This window comes from Halichoeres trimaculatus, unplaced genomic scaffold, assembly GCF_033239565.1.
Source record: "Halichoeres trimaculatus isolate MK-OKI-2021-1 unplaced genomic scaffold, fHalTri1.1 fHalTri1_scaffold_10, whole genome shotgun sequence".
Lineage (NCBI taxonomy): Eukaryota > Metazoa > Chordata > Actinopteri > Labriformes > Labridae > Halichoeres > Halichoeres trimaculatus.
Genome location: NW_027437187.1, coordinates 22,950,081 through 22,972,380, shown reverse-complemented (window position 1 = coordinate 22,972,380; position 22,300 = coordinate 22,950,081). Strand labels below are relative to the sequence as shown.

The window sequence follows — 22,300 nt, the reverse complement described above, 5'->3', positions numbered from 1 at the left end:
ACTTTCAGCACTTCAGCATAGGCTTCATTTTTCTAAATCTAATGTTACCCCTTGGAACACACTCATGAACCCAACAAATCAAATCAAATCAAGTTTATTTATAAAGCACTTTTCATACATTAAAAAGACATGCAGCACAAAGTGACAACCACCTGCAGCATTGCGTTTCTATGTGGGATGGACTCGAGAGTCGTGCACCTGACTTTGCATGTTAGCACAAGCTAATCACGGGTATTTGACACATATCTTGTTAGCAGAAAGCCAGCTTGTAGCTCTTCATCCTAAGCTGCCCTCCAAGTGCCCAAAACTGAGTGAAAGTTGAGCCAAACTTCACCCTCACTTAGGAAAAGCTTTATCTGTTTGGCATTTCATTTATCTTTGCTTGTTGTTTTTGCTTCACGATATGTCCACTGTCATATGTGCTCAGGATAATTTCTTCCGCTCGCTAATCAACACGCAAAGACACTTGCATACTGGGCGCGCTGTGATTTACTGATGTAACCACGCCTACTCTCCATCTACACACAATCTAAACATTAGCATACACACTAAAGAGATGGTTGAGGTAGACACTGACAATAAAGATGTATATAGGCCCAGAGGTGATGATTGAGCAGGATTATTCCTGTAAAAGTCGACATTTTATTGTTTATGTTGGATTTCATACAACTTTAAATTCAAAATGAGCTTCATTGGAATGAAGTTGTTGTGTTTTTTTTTTTTTAACATGTTGCTAAAGCTAATGTACAAATTTAAAGATTAAGAAAATATATCAACAATCAAACACATATTAAGAATAAAAAGGTAATAAAATCAATCAAAAATATATATAAAAAATACATTAAAAAGTAAATGATATATATTTACATAGACATATTTCTTTTCTTTTTTTTCTTTTTTTTTTTTTTACCTTATTATGCCTTATTGATTGTCTTTCACAGAAGCCTGTCTAACTCTGTAACAAGCTGTCACATATTCAGCTAACAGCTGATCTCTTCACCCAGAATCTTTGGGGCATAAATTTGTAAATTTGGAGAAAAACATGTCTCTAATATTAACTAAACCATTGTCACTAAAATGACAGTATGGATATTACCCTGCAAAATGTAGGGGGAGGGGGGGCAAATAGGATGTTTGAACTTTCTGACAAAAAGCCAGGTTTAAATTTAAATATGATTAAAAAAATGTCTCATAAAAATCTTTTGGATGAAGGATAGATAGGTAACAAACCTGCTCTTTTCCAACAAAGAACAGTGTATCTTTGAGCGTTACAAAGTAATAATCACTTTGACACATTTGATAAAAACCATATGATTTAAAAATATAGTACATGACGCTTTGGAATTTGAATTAAAAGTGATCATTGAGCAGTTTGCTTTTTCCCTTTTATTCCATCGTGCTGTGTGAACTCCCAGAGATTACTCATGAGCATGTTCGATGATGGGAGCAATATACTGTGAGTGACGCAGTCCAAAAGAGAAGCTTGGAGCTTTTGGCCTTGTGTTGGACACCTGGGAGGAGAAAAGTGTCAGTAAATCGACAAGATGCCGAGCCTTTTGATTATGAAATACAATCATTTGAGTCTCTCTTACCCTCTCAGGATAATGTGCTCCAGGTCCTGGTTTCTGTGTTAGATCGCCTGGTGTAAAGTTGCGGCCTGTCATGCTAAAATGGGGAGGTTTTTGCATGTAAGAGGATGGGTCCACCACTCTGTAGGCAGCGGGGCCAGGAGTCTGGGAGGAGAGCAATGTACAGAGGACATGAGTCAAAAACAGGGTGTCATCATTTTTAAAGAATATAAAAGATTTTGATTTCTTGTACACAAACCTTCGGGCCCTCATCGAAGGCTCCAGATTTGCTGCGTCCACAGATGGAGTAGCAGGGAGCTGAAGGTTTGCCCACAGTTTTGGGGCCAAACATGGGAGGTAGACTGTGGGAAGCTGGACCTGTAGTATCAGAAACAGGTGACCTTTACAGTCTATTCACTGACTCTTTAAAGTCTAAACATGATCGATGCAATAATGAGGTTGAATTCAATATTGTACCTGGTGTTTTGCTAATCTTGTCATCAGTACCCCTTCCAGTTAGAGAGTACGCTGGAGAGGAGCGGAACAACCACTTTTCTGAATTCTGAGGGGAGTATTCACCTAAAACACAAAAAAATCATACTAATACTGATGGATAAACTGGATGTCACTATGTGACATCATGAAGAAAAACTATCTTGTCAGCTTTAGTGGTTTGTCTTTGTCTAAGTTCAGCAGTGTCTCATCTTGTGAATCTGCTAAATCTTCTGCATTGCTGACCTGGTCCAGGGGGTCTGAATTCCTTGACGTCCTTTGGACGACCCTGGAGTGAAAACGCAGGCGTACCACCTCGGCCCACTCTGGTGAGGTTGGAGGGGATCAGATATCGTGGTCCAGGGGAGCGGTAACAGCTTTCTGGCTCAAGTCGAATCCCAAAGCTGAACATTGGTGCTCTGAACTTAGTAGGGTCATGTTTTGAATTTCCTTTTTGTAGAAAAAAAATAACAGTGTCAGCTTGTTAAATAGCTTGTGTACACATTTCTGTGGGGGAAATTTGCAAAAGCTGGAATACAACTGCCTCTTTGGCCTTACCTGTAAGTCCAGGTAGTGCATATATGGGCCCTGGGCTACCGTAGAGGGCAGCTATGGGTCCTTTTGGCCTGTGGGGCCTCCATGTCCCAACCCAACCTTCATCATTTTCCATGACTCTGATGGAGACATGGATTGGGACCAAAAAGCTAATTTTCAGACTTTCTTTGTGTTCAAAGCTTAAAGATTTTGTAAACTTTAGATTAATTTGTCACACAAAATGTAAACTTACATTCTGTTTCAAATACCCACATTTATTAGAAACAGAGGGAAAATGTATCAGTTACACTTCAAAATGCAATTTAAAGTTGATCCTAGGGTGATTAATTCCTGAACTTGCCACACGTGAAAGGTGCCCTTGGCATGCCAAATGAAGCATAACACCAGTGAATCAGTCTTTCTACTGTGACTTCCCTGTGCTGTGTTTTTCAGCAGTGTCACTCAGAGCAATAGTATAACTTCTTCTAAAACAGAAATGTATACTGTATGTACACAGGTTTACAGTTCATCAATGATTTGTAGGTGAAGTGTAACAAGTGTTGTGTCTGTGTGTCATAAACCAAGAGAAGTCTGCAACATGAAACCTACCTAGCACAAATAAATGTATTGAATCAGTGACTATGTTAATATGAGATCTAAACGACACAAAAAAGAACAAGTTTTTAACAATTTTACCTTACCAGACCTCTGATCCTCGCTTGAGCTGCACTGTGTCTCAGCTTTTTTCCCTGGAGCTCAGAAATGCGCACTGAACCCAAACAAAAACTGTTTGGTGCTGGTCAACTTTGCTATGACAACGCTGCCATAGAGATGACTCTTTGACAGGCATTCATAATGTTTTTGTAGACACGTGTTTGTAGAAATGTGTTAGTGTGAATGTGTGTGAAAATATAAGACACTCAGACGCAACATACAATACAAATTATTTATTAAACATTCAGAAATGACTTCTTGCTGTAAAAGCTAAGCTACTGAAGCTCATTTTAGGTAAACATGACAACAAAACTTTTTACACTATTAAAAAAATGGGTGTCATGAGGAAACTCTAACCTGGCCACTTTGACTTAAACACTTAAATATGGATTAGGTCAGCCATCGGTGTGAGCCTCCTAACCTTACACACTTATTTAAAGCTACTGTGAACAGATACATGTGGTAGATATATACTGCAGGAAGGTGGAAACATACAATACTTGGAACTTGGTGAGTTTAATAAAAACATCCACAGAGTGCAGGACATGTTTCAGCGTTGCTAGGCAACAGCTCAGCTTTAGTTAAGTTCTACAACTTGAGTTGATGAAGCCAGATGACTCAGAAACATTTAATGTGTTGTTGTCGATAGATAGATAGATAGATAGATAGATAGATAGATAGATAGATAGATAGATAGATAGATAGATAGATAGATAGATAGATAGATAGATAGATAGATAGATAGATAGATAGATAGATAGATATTATCACAATTATGGTTGTTCTGCTGTGCTTAACAGCAGCATGGTTGTAATCTCCAGCCCTCAGTCTTTCATCTTGTTTGTGTGAAAAGACCCTCTCTGGTCAGGTGTGATGGTGGGCTTCTTTCAAACTCATCCTCAGGACCTTCATCAAGGATGCAAAGCTTGCCATGTCCTCTTGGGGGCACTGGTTGTTCAGTAAGAATGCAATGTAAAAAATAAAAAATAAAACAGTTCAGACAGCACAAACACAAGAAGTGTGAACCATGACTCCATGTTACCCTTGTTAGTGTCCTCATCAGTCTGGAGAGCAGAGCATCCTCTCTGTGTGGACACAGGCGGCTGACTGTACTCACACAGCTCAGCAGGCAGTAGATGGTGTGTCTCTGTGCCTGGGATGAAAAAAAAAATGTTTTACATTTTTGCTAAAGAGGTTTTAATTTTAAGATTATTCTTAATTACCTGTTTTCTTACCTTCTGGAGCACACTTAGGGGCTTCCTGTTTTCTTGGTTGATCAGCCTGTCTACATCCTCTGCACTCAGGACTGGCTCCTGAACCAGGTTAGAGACAGATGTTGGGCTAAGTGATTTAATGCAATTATGTATAATGTTTAAATTAAAAATATAATGCTGTATTTGCACTTTTTACCCCCCCCCCCCCCCAAAAAAAAAAAAATTAAAAATTAAAAATAATAATAATAATAATAATAATAATAATAATAATAATAATAATAATAATAATAATAATAATAATAATAATAATAAAATAAATAAGTAATAAATAAATAAATAAATGAAATAAAATAAATGAAATAAAATAAAATAAAATAATTACAATAATAGTATCATTTCCCTTAATGTTGACAGCACTAACCCTTAACCTGTCCAACCAAGTCCACAATAGACAGCTGAGAACTCGAGGATCTGACTCTGTGACCAGCAGAGCCCAGCCACTGTCACTGCTGTTCAGCTCCTCCTGTTGATAGAGTAACAGTATCAGTCCAGTGGCTTTAGAGCTTAAAGTCGTACTTACATCTCCATGTATCAAACCATCTCAGCTTCTGTGTTTGTATACCTGCAGAAGAGCCGATCGTTGCAGGACATTTTCTCCTGGAGGAGCATGATCTGCCATTGCCTTTGCAACAGCACGAGCAACAGAGGTTGGCCCCGGGTTATATGAGTTTCTGCACAACTTTATAAACAGAGATCATAAATAATTTAACGTTTGCATCAAAGTTTTGATGCTGGAAGCCATTTAAGGATCATAGTTACCTCAGTGCTGGAGCTGGATTTGAAAAGTGAAGTTTTAGCCACACAGGTGGATCTTCTGATGCAGTTGCTGCTTGATTTCATTCTTGGTACTGGGATGTTGAGTTTTTTGATTGTGTGGTGTCCAGGTGATAGAATAGGATCATCAGGTGGTTTCAGATCTTGGACATGCCAGTGTTTCTCATTGACTTGGGCTGGGCTGAAGAATGAGCTAACCTCCAGCTGCTTTCACAGACAGAAAACAAAGTCAGAAAAAGCATCAATATCCAGTTTTAGATTGAGACTTTCATAAACTCTGAATCAGACTCAAACTGCACCTCATTTTCTGTCATCTTGCTGAGGTCAGAGTCACTGTAGCTACGCTTGTCCATCACATTGTCCCTCTTCCTCTCTAAGAACTCCAGTGGCTCATCCCAGGAGAAAACTGAATCTGCGTCCACCCAGGAGCCTCTATGACCTTCCCTCAGTAAGGGCAAGTACTGTTTAGCTGCCAGGGTCTCCCTCACAACCCTGCCCAGGGATTTTAGTGCTGACCTTTTTTCCAGCTCAGCATGGACTTCTGGGGGAGCAGGCAGACCCAGGGCCAGGCAGGAGAGACGCATACACAGGAGGTACACCACCTAATGAGATCTCATGGTCAGAAAAGGTGATGGTAAATGTGATCAAGGTGTGATGATGAAATCCTAACCTTTGATGTGTGCCTTAGGTTCCGTGCCTCCTGGCCATGCAGCAGCAGCGCCTGTTGGTTCAGGTAGTGCTGTAGAGTGAAAGGGGCACCGTGCTTCAGGCTGAGGTCTGGGTATTGGACCAGCTGTGAGCCAATCAGGCGAGCAAAGTCAAATACCTGACTAATCTGTACCCGGGTTTGGATAGAGCGCTGCCTTTTGATCCGCACATAGTGGACAGCCTCACTCGGGCTGATGCGCAGCATATAGATCAAATAACAGGCTATGAGGACGCCTGTTAAATACCAAGAGACACAAACAAACACGCTGAATACACCTGGTAGAGTCAAACTTACTTGAGTCGAAACACATATTTGTAAAAAGAGTGGATGATTCCCACCTGTCCTGCCAAGGCCTGCATGGCAGTGCACAGCCACTCTCCCCTCCTTCACTGCAAAGGCCAAAACCTTCACTGCATCAAGTAAACCAACAAGAGAGGACACACCAAAATCTGGCATCCCAAAGTTGTAAAAGTAAACTGCAAACAAATACAAGCACATATGAACACTTTAAGGATGTCAGACATAATACATCTGTTAAACAAAGAAACAGAACATTGTTTTACACTGCAAAAACTGAAATCTTATCAAGTGTTTTTGTCTTATTTTCAGTAGAAAATTCCTTTTTAGACTCAATATGAGCCAAATTCACATGACCAATCCAGAAAAATGTCTTGTTTAAAGTTATTTAAGGACAAAAATGAGGTCGTAACCACTAAAAACAATCTGCCAATGGAACAAGAGAAAAGTTACTTGTATTAAGACGTTGTTCTAGTCTCAAGGAAATTTTCAAGCAATTTTTTCCTGTTCCATTGGCAGATTTTTTTACTAGTTACAAGCAGTTCAAACCTCATTTTTGTACTCTGATAACTTGAAACAAGACATTTTTTCTGGATAGATAAGTTGAAAGTGGCTCATATCAAGTATAATAAGACAAATTTTACTTTAAAAAAGACAAAAACACTTGATAAGATTTCAATTTTTATTGCAGTGTACGAAAGTGGTAGCTGGTGTTAAGCAGCAAAAGAGGTCAGTCTCTTATGTTAAACCTGGGGAAAATTATCAACCAGGACATTCCATGTTGTGTATTTCCTGTATCAAGAGCTTACTGTCATTGTCCATGAAGATCTGGGGAGTATAAGTGAAACCACTTTGAGGGTTGAGGGGTGGACCACAGTGAGCATGCTCTCCTGGAAGCTGCATGTTGATGATCGACCTGATGTTCGATCTGGAAAAAAATCACAAGTTGTGTACATAACACTTTATGTTTTTGCTGTTTTAATCACTTAAAAATAATTGAAAAAGTAAAGTTAGTACATTTCCTCATGGATTGGTGTAAATTAAATGAATTAATATTAGATAAATTATCACATTCTGAAAACAGTTTCTAATTTTCAAAACTATGTATCAGTCACACAAGAGAACATAAAGTAAAGATTGCTGGTTACCTCTTAAATTGTTCTATCATGCTGTACTTCTCAATAAGACGATCGGATGGTCGAGCCATGGCAACTATGTCATCTGTCACCCTATGAAAGAAAGATGCTCCTCAACAATAAAACAACACTATTTGTTTTTAATTAGGAACATACCAGAGACAGTAACACCTCCAGCTAGCAGTGACAAGGCCTCACCATGATGAGAAAACACCTCGGATCACTTGTTGATTTAATTTCCAGCACTCTGGTCCTTCATAGCGACAGTCTAGTCCTCCACAGGCCAGCAGACAAAGGAGCTTTGGTGGGATAGCCTTCACCAGGTTCTCCCTGGCCTGGGAATATGACGGCTGGGGCACTGGTGTATGTGGGGTCAAGCTCGACATTATCCTGCATGATAGTAGACCACCAATATTAGCCTGGGCCAAGGTTATAAGAGTTTTGCATTTGTCATTATAGTTTAGTATTAGTTAGTTTTGCCATTTTTTTCCCATTACAGTTTAGTTTTAATTAGTTTTAGAGCGGGCATTCTGGTTTTTATTTAGTTTTGATTTTTGCAACAAGGCTTAGTTTTAGTTTAGTTTTAGTTTAGTTTCAGTTGAGTTTTAGTTTTTTCATACATTATTAACCAGGTGCAGGATTCAAAAGGTCAGAGTAAATATTTTTGTAATACTGTTTATTTTCAAGTCCAACATTGTGCTCACTGCTCAGTCAGTGCTGCAATGAACTGTTGGCTGCTGCCTTAAACACAAGAAAATAATATAAACTTAATATAACAAATATAAACATAAATTATATAAAAATAACCTTAACATAAATTACATAAAAATAATATAAACATAAATCATATAAAACAATATAATATAAACTTTAATAATTAGAAACTTGAGACTCTGAAACAATAAAGGCAGACTCAAATACAATTAAAGTCAGAATCACATGCAATTAAACTATTACAGATGCTCTGATTCATTGCTCCACTTCGTTTTGTCGCAGCACAGTGCACAGCCAGTCAGTGCAGTAAACAAGTACGTCCCAGTCTTGCTATGATTCAGTTAGTTTTGTAAACACAAGATACAGTTTTAGTTTACTAATCGTTTTTGTTTTCTTTTCTAGTTTTTATTAGTTTGAGTTAATTGCAATGTATTTTAAATTTTAGTTTTAGTTTTCAGTTTTCATTTTAGTTAACTATTATAACCTTGGCCTGGGCTACTTGTGTCACTAATAACTAGGCTACCAGAGAATTTTAGACATTGTGAAAGAGTCTCAAGTTGAGAAATTTTCTACATCAGATTTATTTTTTCAGAATGCTGAGAAAAGGTAGTAAGGCTGACAAGACATTCAAAAACAACAGTGTGCAGTAAACTCATTAGCATAATATTGGCAATGAAGGCTTACCGTAAAGGTTGTGTAAAAAAGTGAAGCTAGAAATTCCATTCAATGTATTTCCAAAGTTAAAGAGTGCAGAGAAGTAAAGAAAAGGGGTTGCTGAAGGCAGCAGGACACAAATGTGCTTCTCAATGTTGACCCATCCTGCTGTTACAGATACAGAAATAACACACACACACGCACATGCGCATGTACGTGTATGTGTGTGTGTGTGTGTGTGTGTGTGTGTGTGTGTGTGCTGACCAAGCTCCACTAAGCCTGATTATCTATCATAAATACATCACAAATGACAAGCACACATGACAGCAAGCTAATCACACGATACTTATAGCTCCATCTATTAACATTGTGTGAGTGTCTTCAATTTAATCTGAAGCCTCAAACTGGATGTAGTGTGAAAGACAGGCATAATGGCCTGAAAGGTGGTATTAAGCAAGAAGAAGAACTAACCTCTGGTTCTAAAATCAGTTGGTTTAGTTCCCTGAAAGTGTCTTCATCACAGCGGGACAGAAAACATGACCTTTTAATGCGGTAATGGAAATTGCAAAATAATAATGTGGCTAAAGCAACACAAATGCCAAGTCCTCCTTTTACCTCCTCCCCTCAAGACAAAAAGAAAGTATCACCTTGTTACATTTATAAATGATTAAACCTTAGCTTGGTCTTGAGCCATTATTCACAGCTTCTAACTTTCTTAAGCTTATTAGGAGGGAACCAGAGGCCACGCTAAATTCTTAGTGAGGGATTTTCAGACTGTTGAAAACAGAGCCTGCTGCTAACTATCAGTCATATAGGAAGAGTGCTAAGTAATGATGTGGAGGCAAAAAGGAGAGCTTGTCTCAATGTTCCAATCTAACACCAAAACAACTTTCTGCTTTGTTGCAAAGACAGAATAACCATGAAAGTAGAAACTGATCAAGCAATTCAATATAATGCTATTACTGCCACTGGGAAAAAAATCATTTGATGCTTCATCAATGAAAATGCTTCCAAATACTTGTCGTTATCAGAAACGTATTCTCTAGGTTTTCATTCTTTTCTTCCTTTTTGTTACTGTAAATGCCCACCTGTTACACATAAGCTCTTTCTCACTCCAAAACATCAAACTGTTTGTTTTTTGTTGTTGTTGTTGTACACGTTCCCATAATTCTAGCTTGTATAATAAGCTCTGTAAATGTTAGCCTGATTACCCCAGCTTTTATTAGGACCTAAACTGTTTTTCCTGATGACGTCCAAAGCAGCAAAAATGTGCTGTCCTTTTTAAAGTGTTCAGTGTACTCTCACTTTTATTTCCATACGGACTGTTCCTCAGCTATCAGTAAACCAGATCACAGAACAATATAGATTGACATGTTTTTTTCTGTTATCTCTGCGTTCTCTCATGTCCTCCAGTAACAAAAGAGGTCAGAACAAAGGTTGACTGTACTGTAGGTCATGGTGAATCAATGCCTGGCTTTACTGAAGCATTAGAGATGTAGGCTTGGTTTCAGCTCTGCAGTCCCAGGGCTGTTTGAAGCTGAAAGAGAGCCACCTGGCTGCTCATTTATACCAGTAAGTGTTTGGGTTTTATTCAAAGGATGCATCCAAATCAGGCAACCATTTTTAACTTGGAGGGCAAATTATATAGCCGTGCAGGTTAACTAGACACCATCTTCAAACTGTCTCTGTAATAACACGCAGATCCTCACAAATTACACTCACATTTTATTAGATCCACATTAAGTAAGGCCCCTTTGGCTTAAATACTGTGCAAACTTGTGCCTATCTTTACACGAAGTTGAGTCCAAAACGACACCTTTTTTTTTTTATTGGGTTTATTTGGAGCTTTTTGTAAGATATTTATAGCAAATATTTATAAGAGTGTCAGCTTTAGCAACTGCAATCACAGATTGGAATGTGTACACAAATACATTGATGGGCTGGTATGTCTTGAGTTTATACAGGGCAGAATAACTAAGAATACAACAGCATCTGTCAGTCAAAACATCTCCCCGAGGCACTGCACAAAGAGAACAAAATAACAAAAACATGCTACTGTACTGTGCTGCACTGACCGTCTGTCAACAGAATAAGATGCTTCCTTATTCCTGTTAGTGTAAACTAGAAAACTGAAACTGAATTCTCTTTTTTTCCTAAATGTTTTTCTTTTTTGTAGAAAGGAAATACATAGTAAGGTCTTACATATTCATAAAGAGAAATCCAAGATTGTGAAGTCAAATATGCTATAAACACTCATGCTCATGGCGTGGGTCTTTTAAACCACATAATCCGACACCAGAGGATGCGTCTCATTGCACAGTTTTTCTCAGAAAAGCAAAAAAGTTGCTGTAGAGTTCTAATAGGTTGAAAAAGAGACGAAAGGGATAAGTCAGGTTTGTGTCCCGAGGGACCAGAAGGCACAACACTCCTTAGTGGTTGTAACTACTGGAAGGCAACATGGATTCACACTATTAACAAACTTTGTTAGGGATCAATGCAAGCCTCATCTAACCCCATCTCTCTGACTCTGTTAGCTACAGGCCTTTGAACAATGAGCTGGCATCAAACGAGGACACAGTGGTGAAGAGCAAAGGGAGTCAGATACATCCACAAGGGGATGTAGAGATGAGTAGTTTGTTGCAGCCTACAGTTTTGTGTATGTTGCCATATCCTCTCAACAAGGCTTGACAATACAGATCGCTCAAAAACTGTACAAGAAGTACAAACGGAAAAAAGAGCAACACTGATCCCAAGTCATTTAAATAAAGGAAGTTTGCTCATCAAAACTGGATATGTGACAAAACCTGTTGCAGGGAAAGAAAATCTGAAGGGAGCAAAAAGTAAAAACCATGTGCAGAGAGAAAGCAGTTATAGTGTTGGTAATAAAAGAAAACAAAAAGAGGTTTAAAAATGTCCCAAAGATGATTATATCGTCCACCAGCCTTGACCTTTTGGTGAACACTGGCACTAGAAGATGGTGTGTTTGTGGATTCCTGTGCCGTCTCCTGTTCAGTCTCTTTGCCTCATTCATTAGGCTGATGCTCATTAACCTCTGTTTGATAACTCTTGGGAAAGCCAGTCCAGCCCTTCATACAAGCCATGTCCCTGGGTGGCGCAGGCTGACTGAACGTGCCACTGTGGGGTCAGAGATAAAAGGTGTAGTTAGCCTTGAGTTAGACAGAGATAAAACTCTGCACATGCAAAGACATATGAATGCTTCTCGGCGTTACTGAGCACATTTTTATTATTCATGTTACTTACAGTTTTGTTGCGGAGGTTGGAAAGGCCAAGTTTGTCTGTGATCTCGTTTATAGTTAAGGCATTAGGAAGGTCCTGTTTGTTAGCAAACACCAGCAGAACAGCATCTTTCAACTCGTCTTCACCTAACTGGAGAGGGAGAAAGAGATTAGAGCATCAGTCACAAGATTTCAGGTAAGGGTCAACTAAAAAAAAAAAAAATTTAGAAAATAGTAATAGAAAAGACATCATGGAGGTTTTTGAGTTAGCTAAATCAAGAAGTACAAAACATTTAGCATCTAGCTGAGTATTTCCTGTTTTGTCGTGCGATTCTTTGACAGTTATGACAATAACAATTTTGGATCCCACCTTGGAACAGTTTTACAGAGTGCTTAAATTAAGTGGTGTAGCTTTTTCAGACTACGCACCACTAGCTGGGTTTCCATTACACCTAGAATTGCGCAAAAACCTAAATATCGCAATAAAGAAACGGTAATGGAAACACCACATTTTCGAAAAATCTCTAAAATTTTGATAAAAAAGTTTTTAAGCTCACATGAGGTGGTTTTTCAGACATTTCGATACTGAACTTTGCAAAAGTGCAATGGAAACACCCTCACCTCCCTCACCTCCCTCACCTCCCTCACCTCCCTCACCTCCCTCACCTCCTCGTAAGTGTCCGCTGCCACACAAACAGACTCCAGCATTCATATTTTATAAGCTCTGCTCTTTGAAATTGTTCTTTATCGAAACTTCAGAAATATCGCTTTTACTTTGCAAAAAAGTGTAATGGAAACCCAACTACTGTTTTAGCAGATCAGGAGATGACAGCCCAATTGCACGCTTTACAAATCCTCCCATGTGATTCAACTCAGCCAAGCAGATCACTGCATTTTGGTCAGCATTGCTGCTCCAGAGTGTGAATGAAATGCATGCAGAGGACAAGTGAGGGATCACAGCCAGAGAATTAAGCTTCACTGAGCTACTTTCATATGGCTTTCTATACAACGGTGGAAACCAGAGTTTGATATCAAGAATAGACTCTTACTCATCTCCATGTTTAGAACAAATGTCTATAAGCATCCCAGCATGACAAAGAACATCTGCTTAGTGTGAAATCTGACACATTACAGCTTCTCTGTGCATTTGTTTCACTGGCTTTGATGATGGTGCATGTTTAATTGGAGAGAAAGACATCTCTGCTGATATCTCAGTCTGAAGTAAAAGAAAAACCTCACATGAAAAAAAAGTAGTATAACTCTAAAACACAAGCATCAACTCCTGATGTGCTGTGCCAGTAAAGAAGGGCTGGAGAAACCACATGAACATTTTACTTGCATTAACCATCTAAACTGTTTCATCTGTAACCCCACCTTTATTACTGCTACTCCATACGTGCACAAATTCTTTCACAGCTGGTTATACGCCAAAATATTCTTTATTCCATTTCTGCTAACATATCTGCTTATAATACACTTGTTAGCATTATATTCATATTGAATATAATCACCAAAACCTCAATCTGAAAGAAGTCGGTTTTCATTTAATTCATTTAGCTCAATCTTTTTGTCTTATACATTTAATTTTTAGTTTACATTTTGGGCTACAAGCCAAATAGTCCTAAAAACTCTCACTGTCACAGAAGATTATTTTATGTCAAATCACAAAACAACTTTAAACTTTGAGAAAAACTAAACAGCTGTCTGAAAATGAAAGAGGTGTTCACTTGGTGTCTAGTTTTCTTTAACCTCACCTGTAACTGTTTTGGTGACACATAAAGAATGTGTACACACCTACTGTAATGAACATGTTATGACAGTAACTGAAGCAGTATAGGATAATTACAAACCCAATGTTGAAGGGATTGAAGGTCTTTGTACGGTTGACGTATTTAGGGAAGGTTAACAATGCTATCTGAGACTAATAATATTCACAGGTTAACTGTGTTATATAACAAACACTTTTCAGTTTTATTAAAGATCTCAGTGGTTTCAGGACAGATTTTTATAAGTTTCTTGACATAAATGGCATTTACATCTTAAAATTTATCATAAAAAATGTAGGTATCACATGAGGTGAGGACTACTGAGGAGCACGGAGAAAGAAATTCTGACTTAATTTGTCCTGACAGAACTACGTCTGAGAGAATAAGACAGCATGTTGCACTGAATCAAAAACTACTAATAACTAATCAGTGTTAAATTTTTCAAATGAAAGAGAACTGTTTCGTTAAGCCTCCTCCAGTCTGACCAAATCCAATACTTACCATCTTTAAAAGCTCATCGGCAGCCTCTCTTGCTCGTTCTCTGTCATTACTATCCACTACAAAGATGAGACCCTGGTAAAGAAAAGGAAAAATAAACAACAACCAGTGAGTGAGAAGTTCACACTTTCCTCAAATATTTTGATTCATTTTAAATGTAATGTAATGTTATCCAGTTTTGGCAAAACTTTAAATATATACTGAGTTAATCAAGTTTCTTGATGCAAAAAATTAATGGGGTAAAAAAATGCCAAAGTTTCAAAAGTAGCCAAAGGGAGGCACACCTTCTAAAGTGTTAAAGCTAAAAACAAACACCAGAAATCACAGGAGCATGACATGGCATTGGTATACTTCATTTAGGACAAGTTTTTTCAGATAACATTTTTCAGTTATCATATTCACGCAAGAAACCCTCTTACCTGTGTGTTCTGAAAGTAATGTCTCCAGAGAGGCCTGATCTTATCCTGGCCACCCACGTCCCATACAGTGAAACAGATATTTTTATATTCCACCGTCTCCACGTTGAAACCTGTCCAAGAGTTTGAAAAGATAAAGGTCTGTTTTAACCTTTTGATGATTGAGTGGACAAAAGCTCAGCTAGAGAGTAACTGAGAGGGTCTGTCTTACCAATGGTTGGGATTGTGGTCACAATTTCACCGAGCTTCAATTTGTACAAGATAGTTGTTTTTCCAGCAGCGTCCAACCCAACTAGGTACAAAAAAATAAAACAAAAACCAACAATTTTATCAGGAGAGGATACATAGATGAACACCTGCTGTAATGTTCACAGCAACTCACGTAAAGCTCCTGTCATCAAACAGCAAAGAACAGGAAACAATGTGTCTGGGAGAAACTATTATTATAAGAAGCTAATCTCAAACTCCACTCACTCTAACCCATCAAAAACAAGTCGACAACAGAGCTTAAATATGAAACAAACAGTAACACCTGATTATGTCACGTCACAGGGAGTGGGCTCATGGTGTCCAGTCACTGAGATAACACCGGTTTACCTTTTACATGTTTGGTTGGTGGATAAAAAGTAAGTTTTGATATAAATGTACCACTAGGATGAAGTTTTCACAAGTCTTACATGTATTCCCCTTTAATACAGTTCTTCATTATGGGCTATTTTAGTTAAACCCACTATAACTTGAAAAGTGGAAAACCTGACATTTAAAGCCGTTAGATGTATGTATTTGTACAACAATTGGCGCTTAAACGGCACAAGATCAATCATAACCCATGTTCAATCTATTATAATTATTCTTAGAACTCAAAACTACCATTAAAACTTGTTCAGAAGAATCATCAAAAGCTAGGTCTTGCTAAAGCTACAAACCGTATGTCCACTCACGACCCTAACAACTTTTACTCACCCATCAAAATCCTCATCTGTTTTTTGCCAAAAAGTCGGTTAAATAAGCCCGAAACCGTGAGCCCCATGACCGCTTACAGCTGTTTAAAACCACAACAGAAAGATAAAGTAATACCAAGCCACTTCAGAAAGTGGTCTCTGTTGATGTGAGACTAATCTGGATGCTGAGTTTCCAACACAGGACTACAGTCGACTAACTGCCACGTCCGGGCCAACGTGGAATCCACGACGTCATCATTTTGAATCAACTTTATCAACACTGCGGCGAGAAGAAACGTTTTTAATGCGTTCAGCTCTGTTATAATATAATTTTATTTACAACATAGCATATGTGACACAAACAGTTAAAGAATACCAGAAAAGCAAACAAAACAAGAAGCTCCAACAGATAGTTTCAACGAATTGTTGTCATCACTCGTCGATAACAACGAGACGTGTGTGGTTTAAACCACTAGATGGCGCTCGCGTCCAATACCTGTCAGCCTGAGACAACTGTCAAAGGAGAGTGACTATCAGTGGTGCAACAAGTCTTGAAAGCGGATTAAAAACATTCAGCGTTTCAGCGTTTCAGAATTGACACACATATCATTCACTTTGGTTGTGAAGAAAGCTCTAACCCAGAACGGAAACTCTTTAAACAGAATATTACTTTTATTTTCTGTTTATTATTTAACATATTGGCACTTATAAAAACGCTCACTAATAAATTCTAGCATTATAAAATACACAAAGTTTGAAAAGTTCATAGTATTCCCGGGGATTCCCTGGTGGAAGAAGCCAATGGAGATAAACCACCGTGGGAAGCACGCATTCGGAGCAGGTGGAGTCAAAACAGAAGCACGTGACAAGGTGCAGACATAAGTAGAGGTGCATGTTGAAAAAGTCACTTTCTTATTTACGGAGGAATTGGAGTCAGGAGGTGGATGTGTGATTTAAATCAACTTACTAAATACTTACAATGGGACTCCAGGGTGTGTTGAGTGGACATCAGGTAGGCACTTTTCATTGCATTTATGAACAAATTAACAGTAAAAACAAAAGTCTGTCAATAAATAACTTAAGTTTAAAGTTGATTTGTTCAAATTCTCTTTTACAGATTGATGTCCTAACAACTGAATACTTAGTTTTGCTTACTCCAAGGTACAATGTTTCTTACTACTCATTTTTATACTCTTGGTTTCCATTGGAAACCTTTGTAACAATGAATGTTAAGTGTAGATCCAATTTTGTTTGGCTGATTGACTGAAGAACAGAGCCCTACTGTAGAAAAGGGAGATTTTATTAACAACATATGTCACTGATGCTTCATAAATTTGCTCCTTTAAAAGTATGCCAATCTTGTTTAGTGCTTTCTAATATTTAGTCTATTTAGTAAAAAAAAAAAAAAAAAAGAATAAACTTCCCTTAGTGAACACGGTCACTTTATTTTTGATAATAAAGTCACTAATTTTGGAGTATCTTCTCTGCTACGGGTCAAAGAAGAAGAGGTTTAAATGTTAGTGGTATAGGTGTGGGAAAAATTCAAATATCTGTTCAACCAGTTAGAACCAAGGACAGGCTTTGTGTCATTTTATAGCTTTTTATGAGGGTGTCACATGTGTAAGAGATAAGTCGTCCTTAAGACGCAAAAGTCTGAAACATCCCCAAACTCTCTGACCCTGCAATTAAGTTCTGAAAATCCTTTCAATTCATCCAGGTGTATGATTCAGCATTTGCTCTGATATCTGATACCTGTCTTATTTCTTATTTACTGCAGTGTGATTGGGAGCTTCTCTGTTCTTGTGGTTTCTATAGCGAGATGGAGGCAATTAAGAGAGCAGGTGAGTGAGAGTCAGGTATAGACTGTAAAATAAAGAAGTCAGGTTGTTGCATGTGCTCACACCTGTCTGTGTCTTTAAAGTGTGTGTCTACACCTTTACTGGCATGTGCACAATAGTGAAAACATGAAAAACACACATTAGAAATACAACTACAAAAATAAAATGAAAACTGAATAAAAGATATGAAAAATATAGCAATATAACATAAAAATGATGTATCAATGTAAATGGAGTATTGTTTAGTGGCTGAGTGTGAAGCACGTGTGTTTATGTAACTTTTTGTTAATGTTACATAATTTTGAATTTTTGATAGCTGTGGATGCAGGAGTGGCTCTGCCGTTTGTCACAGTCACTAGCATTTTGGCTCACTCTGTGTTGAACAGCATGGATAGTGCAGATTTTCATTTCTAATGGAAATCAGAGTTTCCAGCAAATAGTAATACCCGTTGTGTCTTTTTTTAAAGGTACACCTCCTGGTGCAACTCGCCTCGGCAGACCTCTTGGCTGCTCTCACCCTGATGTCCACAAGTGTCTTGAACAAAGTTAACAGTGACAAAGGTGTAACCATCTGCCAGTACCTCCTCCCCCTGTCCTTGGTGAGAATCTGATCATTTCATACACCAAAGCCTGATTATAACTTAAAAGATAGTGAGCTGGTGATGGAAGAAATATTTGCTGGTTAATCCACTAAAAAAAGGGGGGGGAAGGTGGAGTTAGATGCAGGCAGAGAAGATGATAAACACATTCACTTGGAATTTGGTGCTTTCCTGATGAAGTTTCTGGAGTTTACAGAGTTTTTATCTCAGTTTATGGTTACATCATTTCAAAGTTTTGTCTGAGTGACTTGACTTTATTGAGACCTCTGTGTTTACAGCAGTCATTTAAGTTGTAATTTATATTGCATCTGTCAGAAAAAGTAGTAGACAGCGTCACTGTGTAATGTCTTTAGTCATTAAGATATTTTACTTTTGTTTTAAGGCAGAATGTTGAAGCTGCCCCTTTAATCCCCTAAAATGTAAAAAATGTCCTGAGTTCTGAAAACTTAAGTCCTCTGACATTTTATATCAGTGATATGAGGAAGGGGTAGAGTAGATATTGACTTTACAGAAAACAAACAAAGCAAAGAATGTTAGTCCGTGGCACTCAGTTCTTGTAGATTTATTTCAAAATAAAGATATGGAAAATATTTGGTCTTATAAAATCTAAGTATGAAATCAAAGCAGTAATATCCCTTTGCACATGTTGTACCAAAATGAATATTTTTCATGGTTTACTGTTCTATTAGTATCAATGCTTAACAAAGACTGAATCAGAGCTGCTCTCTTATTCTTGAAACCACAAAGGCAAAGAAAATCTATTTGTGAAAAATATCCAGCAAAAGTTTTAAACAAAAGAAAAACTGACATTTTGTCAAGTAGACCCTTATCTACAGGAGTGGGGCAATAAAAATGTACGAAGGTCAAATGTCCTCATAAAGATAATAAAAAAAGCAAATATCTGACCTCTGCTGATGTTCTTATATTTTCAAGGGTCAAAAGCAGAAAAAAAAATCAGGAACTGAAAATAGAAAATTGCAAGAAATAAATTATGGATACATAATATTGAACAATAAAATGGCAGGATTTTACTTATCATAAAGACATTTTCCATAGAATATTCCATAGGCACAGTTATTTGTGCTAGTTTTCTTTTTGAAAAAGTTAAGTTTCATAAATGTTGTGTGTCAGGAAATAGCATGTTCCATAAAATGCGTTTTTTAAACTATTTTATTTCGTATTTTTGAAGGTGACTGAGCTTTGAAAAATGTAATTTTGTTTCCGTAAGTTTTAGTGCATTTACTGAAATGTGTTCAATCATAACGCAAACATTTTTTTCTGTTTAACTTTTCTCTGCATGGAGTAGGACAGCGACCTTTGTGTAAAGCCGTCAGACAACTTTTTGTTTTATACTATTTTTTCTAATTTCATCTGAATACCTGTATTTCCCTTAAGGAATAAATGAAGTACATGCAATTCTATTCAATTCTATTGTTATAGTGAACAGTATCAGTGCCTCGCGATGTATGATGACAAGTTAGTTAAAGTTGATCTCTTGTTGCATTTTATCACTGTTTAATCTTCTACAACAACACCACTTAACCCCAAGTTAATAAGTGTGTGTTTGCCCATCCTGTTGCAGACATTTTATTTTATTTCGTTCCTGCTGGTGGTGGCCTATGCTTGGAAGTCAAAGAGCCTAATCCAAGGGTGGAGAGAATGCCCCACAGGAGAAGAAGCTGCACAGGTGAGCTCTCTCTCCTCTACTCATAGATTTTCACTTGAACAAAAACACTCTACACTGATTTAACTGTGTGCTCCTCTCTGTCTGGTTTGCAGAGTCAGTGCAGAAAGAAAATAGTGACTTTTCCTGTTTATGCCATTGTGTGGTGAGTTAACCACGTCAGTTTCAGCTTAATATGCCCATCTCTGGTACATATCTAATTCTTTATTGCTATTTGTCTGAAATTACAGGATGGTGCCTCTTCTATTGTACTGCGCATATGTGCTCACTCCTTTTATAACGCTGGCTAACCTGGTTACAGCTGCTCACAGTACATCAAACAAAATCAGCACACCTAACAGTAGTGATTACTGCACCAGGTCAGTTAAAAAACTTTTAATAGCTAATCACAAATGAAATAAGTTTGTTTACCGTTTACCTCACCTTTTACCTTCTTGTGTTTATCTTCTTTCAGTTGTATTTTGTTCTTGCATGTCTGGAGAGATTCCTGCTCTGATGCTGTGAGTATCAAACATTAATGTGTGTCATAAATCATTGAAAGAAATGCTAAACCAGCAGCTTTTACTGATGAAAAACGTGTATGAGTGCTGATATTTTTTTCTCCCCAGGAGGAACTCCATGACATGTTTATCAGAGCTTCTGTTTTCCTGATTGTGATATCAGTGCTCTTTTCTTGCTCTGTAAGTTCCTCACGTTTACGTTATCTTTCCTATTTCAGACACTCCTTTTTGTATTTGCTGTTTGCTTTGCTTACCTGCTAAGCACCTGTGTCAAAAATGAAGTGTTCAATCATTTTATAACTAAACACTTCTTAACTTATACTATGATCATTTATTGTTTCTTGTCTCAGGTAATTTACCACAACATCGGCAAATGGTACGAAACACGTAACCATGAGGGGATCTTCCCTGTAGAGGGAGATGGACGTTCAAGAAAGAGAACCAGGAGAGTGTTTTCTACAGCAAGAAATATGGTCATGGTTATCTTTTTCTGCTGGACACCAGGTGCATTTACTCACAAACATACATGCAAACACTCTCTTTCATAGATTAGTGTCACATTTTAACCCTGAGACCATGCCAGGCTGATGTTATGTTTCCTCCTGCTCTAGCGCTCTTCCTCATTCTGCTGTCTGGCCTGATGTACTGGACAAGCATCGAACAGCGCAGCCTGTTCTTCCTTTATGTGATTCAGGTAAATTTTTAAAGTACAGCATCTGACCAGGTTAAAAAAGAGCTGATGTTGAAGCTTAAGTTCTTTTTTTTCATCAGTCTGCCAGTGTGTCCCTTCACGGCTTCCTTAACAGTATGGTTTATGCCTGGAGACGGCCAAACTTCACAGAGGCTGTTCTGGGAGAGAACACCCCTCTGGTAGCACAGGACCACCTGGCTTTTTTTGATGAATCCCTGAGGAGCTCTTCTTGTTGAGGATAAAGGCGCTGAGAGATGTTTATGTGCTGTGGCACAACATCACAACCTGAGAAAGACTGAATTCACACTTCAGGACAATTAGACTGACACTTGAAGTTCCCTCGTTGTTGACTGAAGAAAAAGGACAAAAAGGAAACACTAAGACACTTTAAACAAGCAATGGGTTGTTTTTCTTGTTACTGCTGCTGATTTCCTTGTGCACAAATTTGTTTTATTTGCATCAGGTTTCCTTGTGAAATTAAGGACTTATTAATGAATTTTGTGTTCTGTTTCTATGCATATAGATGTCATAAACGTCACATTTTATGTTTTTTCTGATTGTCTTGTCCTACATATTTATGTTGCTCAATCAGGTACTTTTAAACAGTTTTGTAACAGTCCTTCAGTACTCTATGGTCCAGGAAAGGAATGATGGGGAACTTGTCAGGGTAGCTGCTGTGTCATGTCAGAAGCACGTGTGTCATGATAACACAGAGTTCAGTCTCAGGAGCATATTGTACACTCCATACAGTTCAGTACGTGCTGAACCACTGCAGACAAAAGAAGGTGTAAAATACATGTAAGGGCACAAAGACCAACACTCAAGTTATGACATCTTGACCTCAATGCTCTTGATTTTTTATATGTGTGTTTTGGAGGTGACGTCTCTGTTAATGGCTAACAGCCAGCCGGTCTGTTGGTGCTTATGTAAGTGCTCACCTAAGTCACTCATTCATTTGCTGCACTGTAATGTTAACTGGTTGTTTCACAGTCCTTTGCCTTAGGGAACTTGAGGCACGTGCGTGAGACTGATGCAAGTCATGACACATCGGGCTTATATTCAAAACAAAACTTGTTTCATTAAACAGCTGCACAGCTTATTTAGACACAAAAGCCAAATTAATGAGAGCTTCACACATGTTTGTCGGTGAAATGTTTTACCTCTTTAGTGAAAAAAATGATCTTTTACATAGCTTAGAAACATATTTATACAATCACAATTTAATCTTTTGGTGCAGATTGACATTGTTCCGTCTCTCCAATAAT

General features: G+C 37.9%; 4 protein-coding genes across 5 annotated transcripts; 1 reads left to right on the top strand and 3 right to left on the bottom strand.

The window, feature by feature from the left end:
• Nucleotides 1-170: 170 nt before the first annotated feature.
• cimap1b (ciliary microtubule associated protein 1B) lies at nt 171-3,387 on the bottom strand. 2 transcript variants are annotated; one of them, XM_074677998.1, is made up of 7 exons: nt 3,296-3,387; nt 2,619-2,734; nt 2,307-2,510; nt 2,046-2,147; nt 1,828-1,946; nt 1,593-1,733; nt 171-1,511 (listed from the first exon to the last, which is right to left on the bottom strand). In XM_074677998.1, the coding sequence occupies exons 2-7, from the start codon at nt 2,728-2,730 to the stop codon at nt 1,419-1,421; spliced, it is 771 nt and encodes a 256-aa protein (XP_074534099.1). In that variant the 5' UTR covers nt 2,731-2,734; nt 3,296-3,387; the 3' UTR covers nt 171-1,418. The 2 variants fall into 2 exon arrangements, with proteins under 2 accessions (XP_074534099.1, XP_074534100.1); XM_074677999.1 differs by having other exon boundaries at nt 3,291-3,363.
• A 785-nt stretch (nt 3,388-4,172) lies between these two features.
• On the bottom strand, nt 4,173-7,884 carry LOC141796237 (protein tyrosine phosphatase domain-containing protein 1). The gene is made up of 12 exons (XM_074677222.1): nt 7,697-7,884; nt 7,511-7,591; nt 7,172-7,290; nt 6,404-6,541; nt 6,027-6,298; nt 5,656-5,958; nt 5,342-5,563; nt 5,145-5,261; nt 4,944-5,045; nt 4,544-4,621; nt 4,351-4,461; nt 4,173-4,256 (listed from the first exon to the last, which is right to left on the bottom strand). The coding sequence occupies exons 1-12, from the start codon at nt 7,882-7,884 to the stop codon at nt 4,173-4,175; spliced, it is 1,815 nt and encodes a 604-aa protein (XP_074533323.1).
• Nucleotides 7,885-10,677: 2,793 nt separating this feature from the next.
• LOC141796810 (ADP-ribosylation factor 4-like) lies at nt 10,678-15,955 on the bottom strand. Its single transcript, XM_074678081.1, has 6 exons — nt 15,746-15,955; nt 14,994-15,074; nt 14,786-14,895; nt 14,370-14,441; nt 12,128-12,253; nt 10,678-12,001 (listed from the first exon to the last, which is right to left on the bottom strand). The coding sequence occupies exons 1-6, from the start codon at nt 15,810-15,812 to the stop codon at nt 11,912-11,914; spliced, it is 546 nt and encodes a 181-aa protein (XP_074534182.1). The 5' UTR covers nt 15,813-15,955; the 3' UTR covers nt 10,678-11,911.
• Nucleotides 15,956-16,702: 747 nt separating this feature from the next.
• On the top strand, nt 16,703-21,271 carry LOC141796019 (uncharacterized). Its single transcript, XM_074676879.1, has 12 exons — nt 16,703-16,735; nt 16,841-16,884; nt 17,501-17,564; nt 18,029-18,160; nt 19,743-19,847; nt 19,940-19,989; nt 20,075-20,203; nt 20,299-20,344; nt 20,453-20,524; nt 20,695-20,848; nt 20,956-21,038; nt 21,116-21,271. The coding sequence occupies exons 1-12, from the start codon at nt 16,703-16,705 to the stop codon at nt 21,269-21,271; spliced, it is 1,068 nt and encodes a 355-aa protein (XP_074532980.1).
• Nucleotides 21,272-22,300: the final 1,029 nt, after the last annotated feature.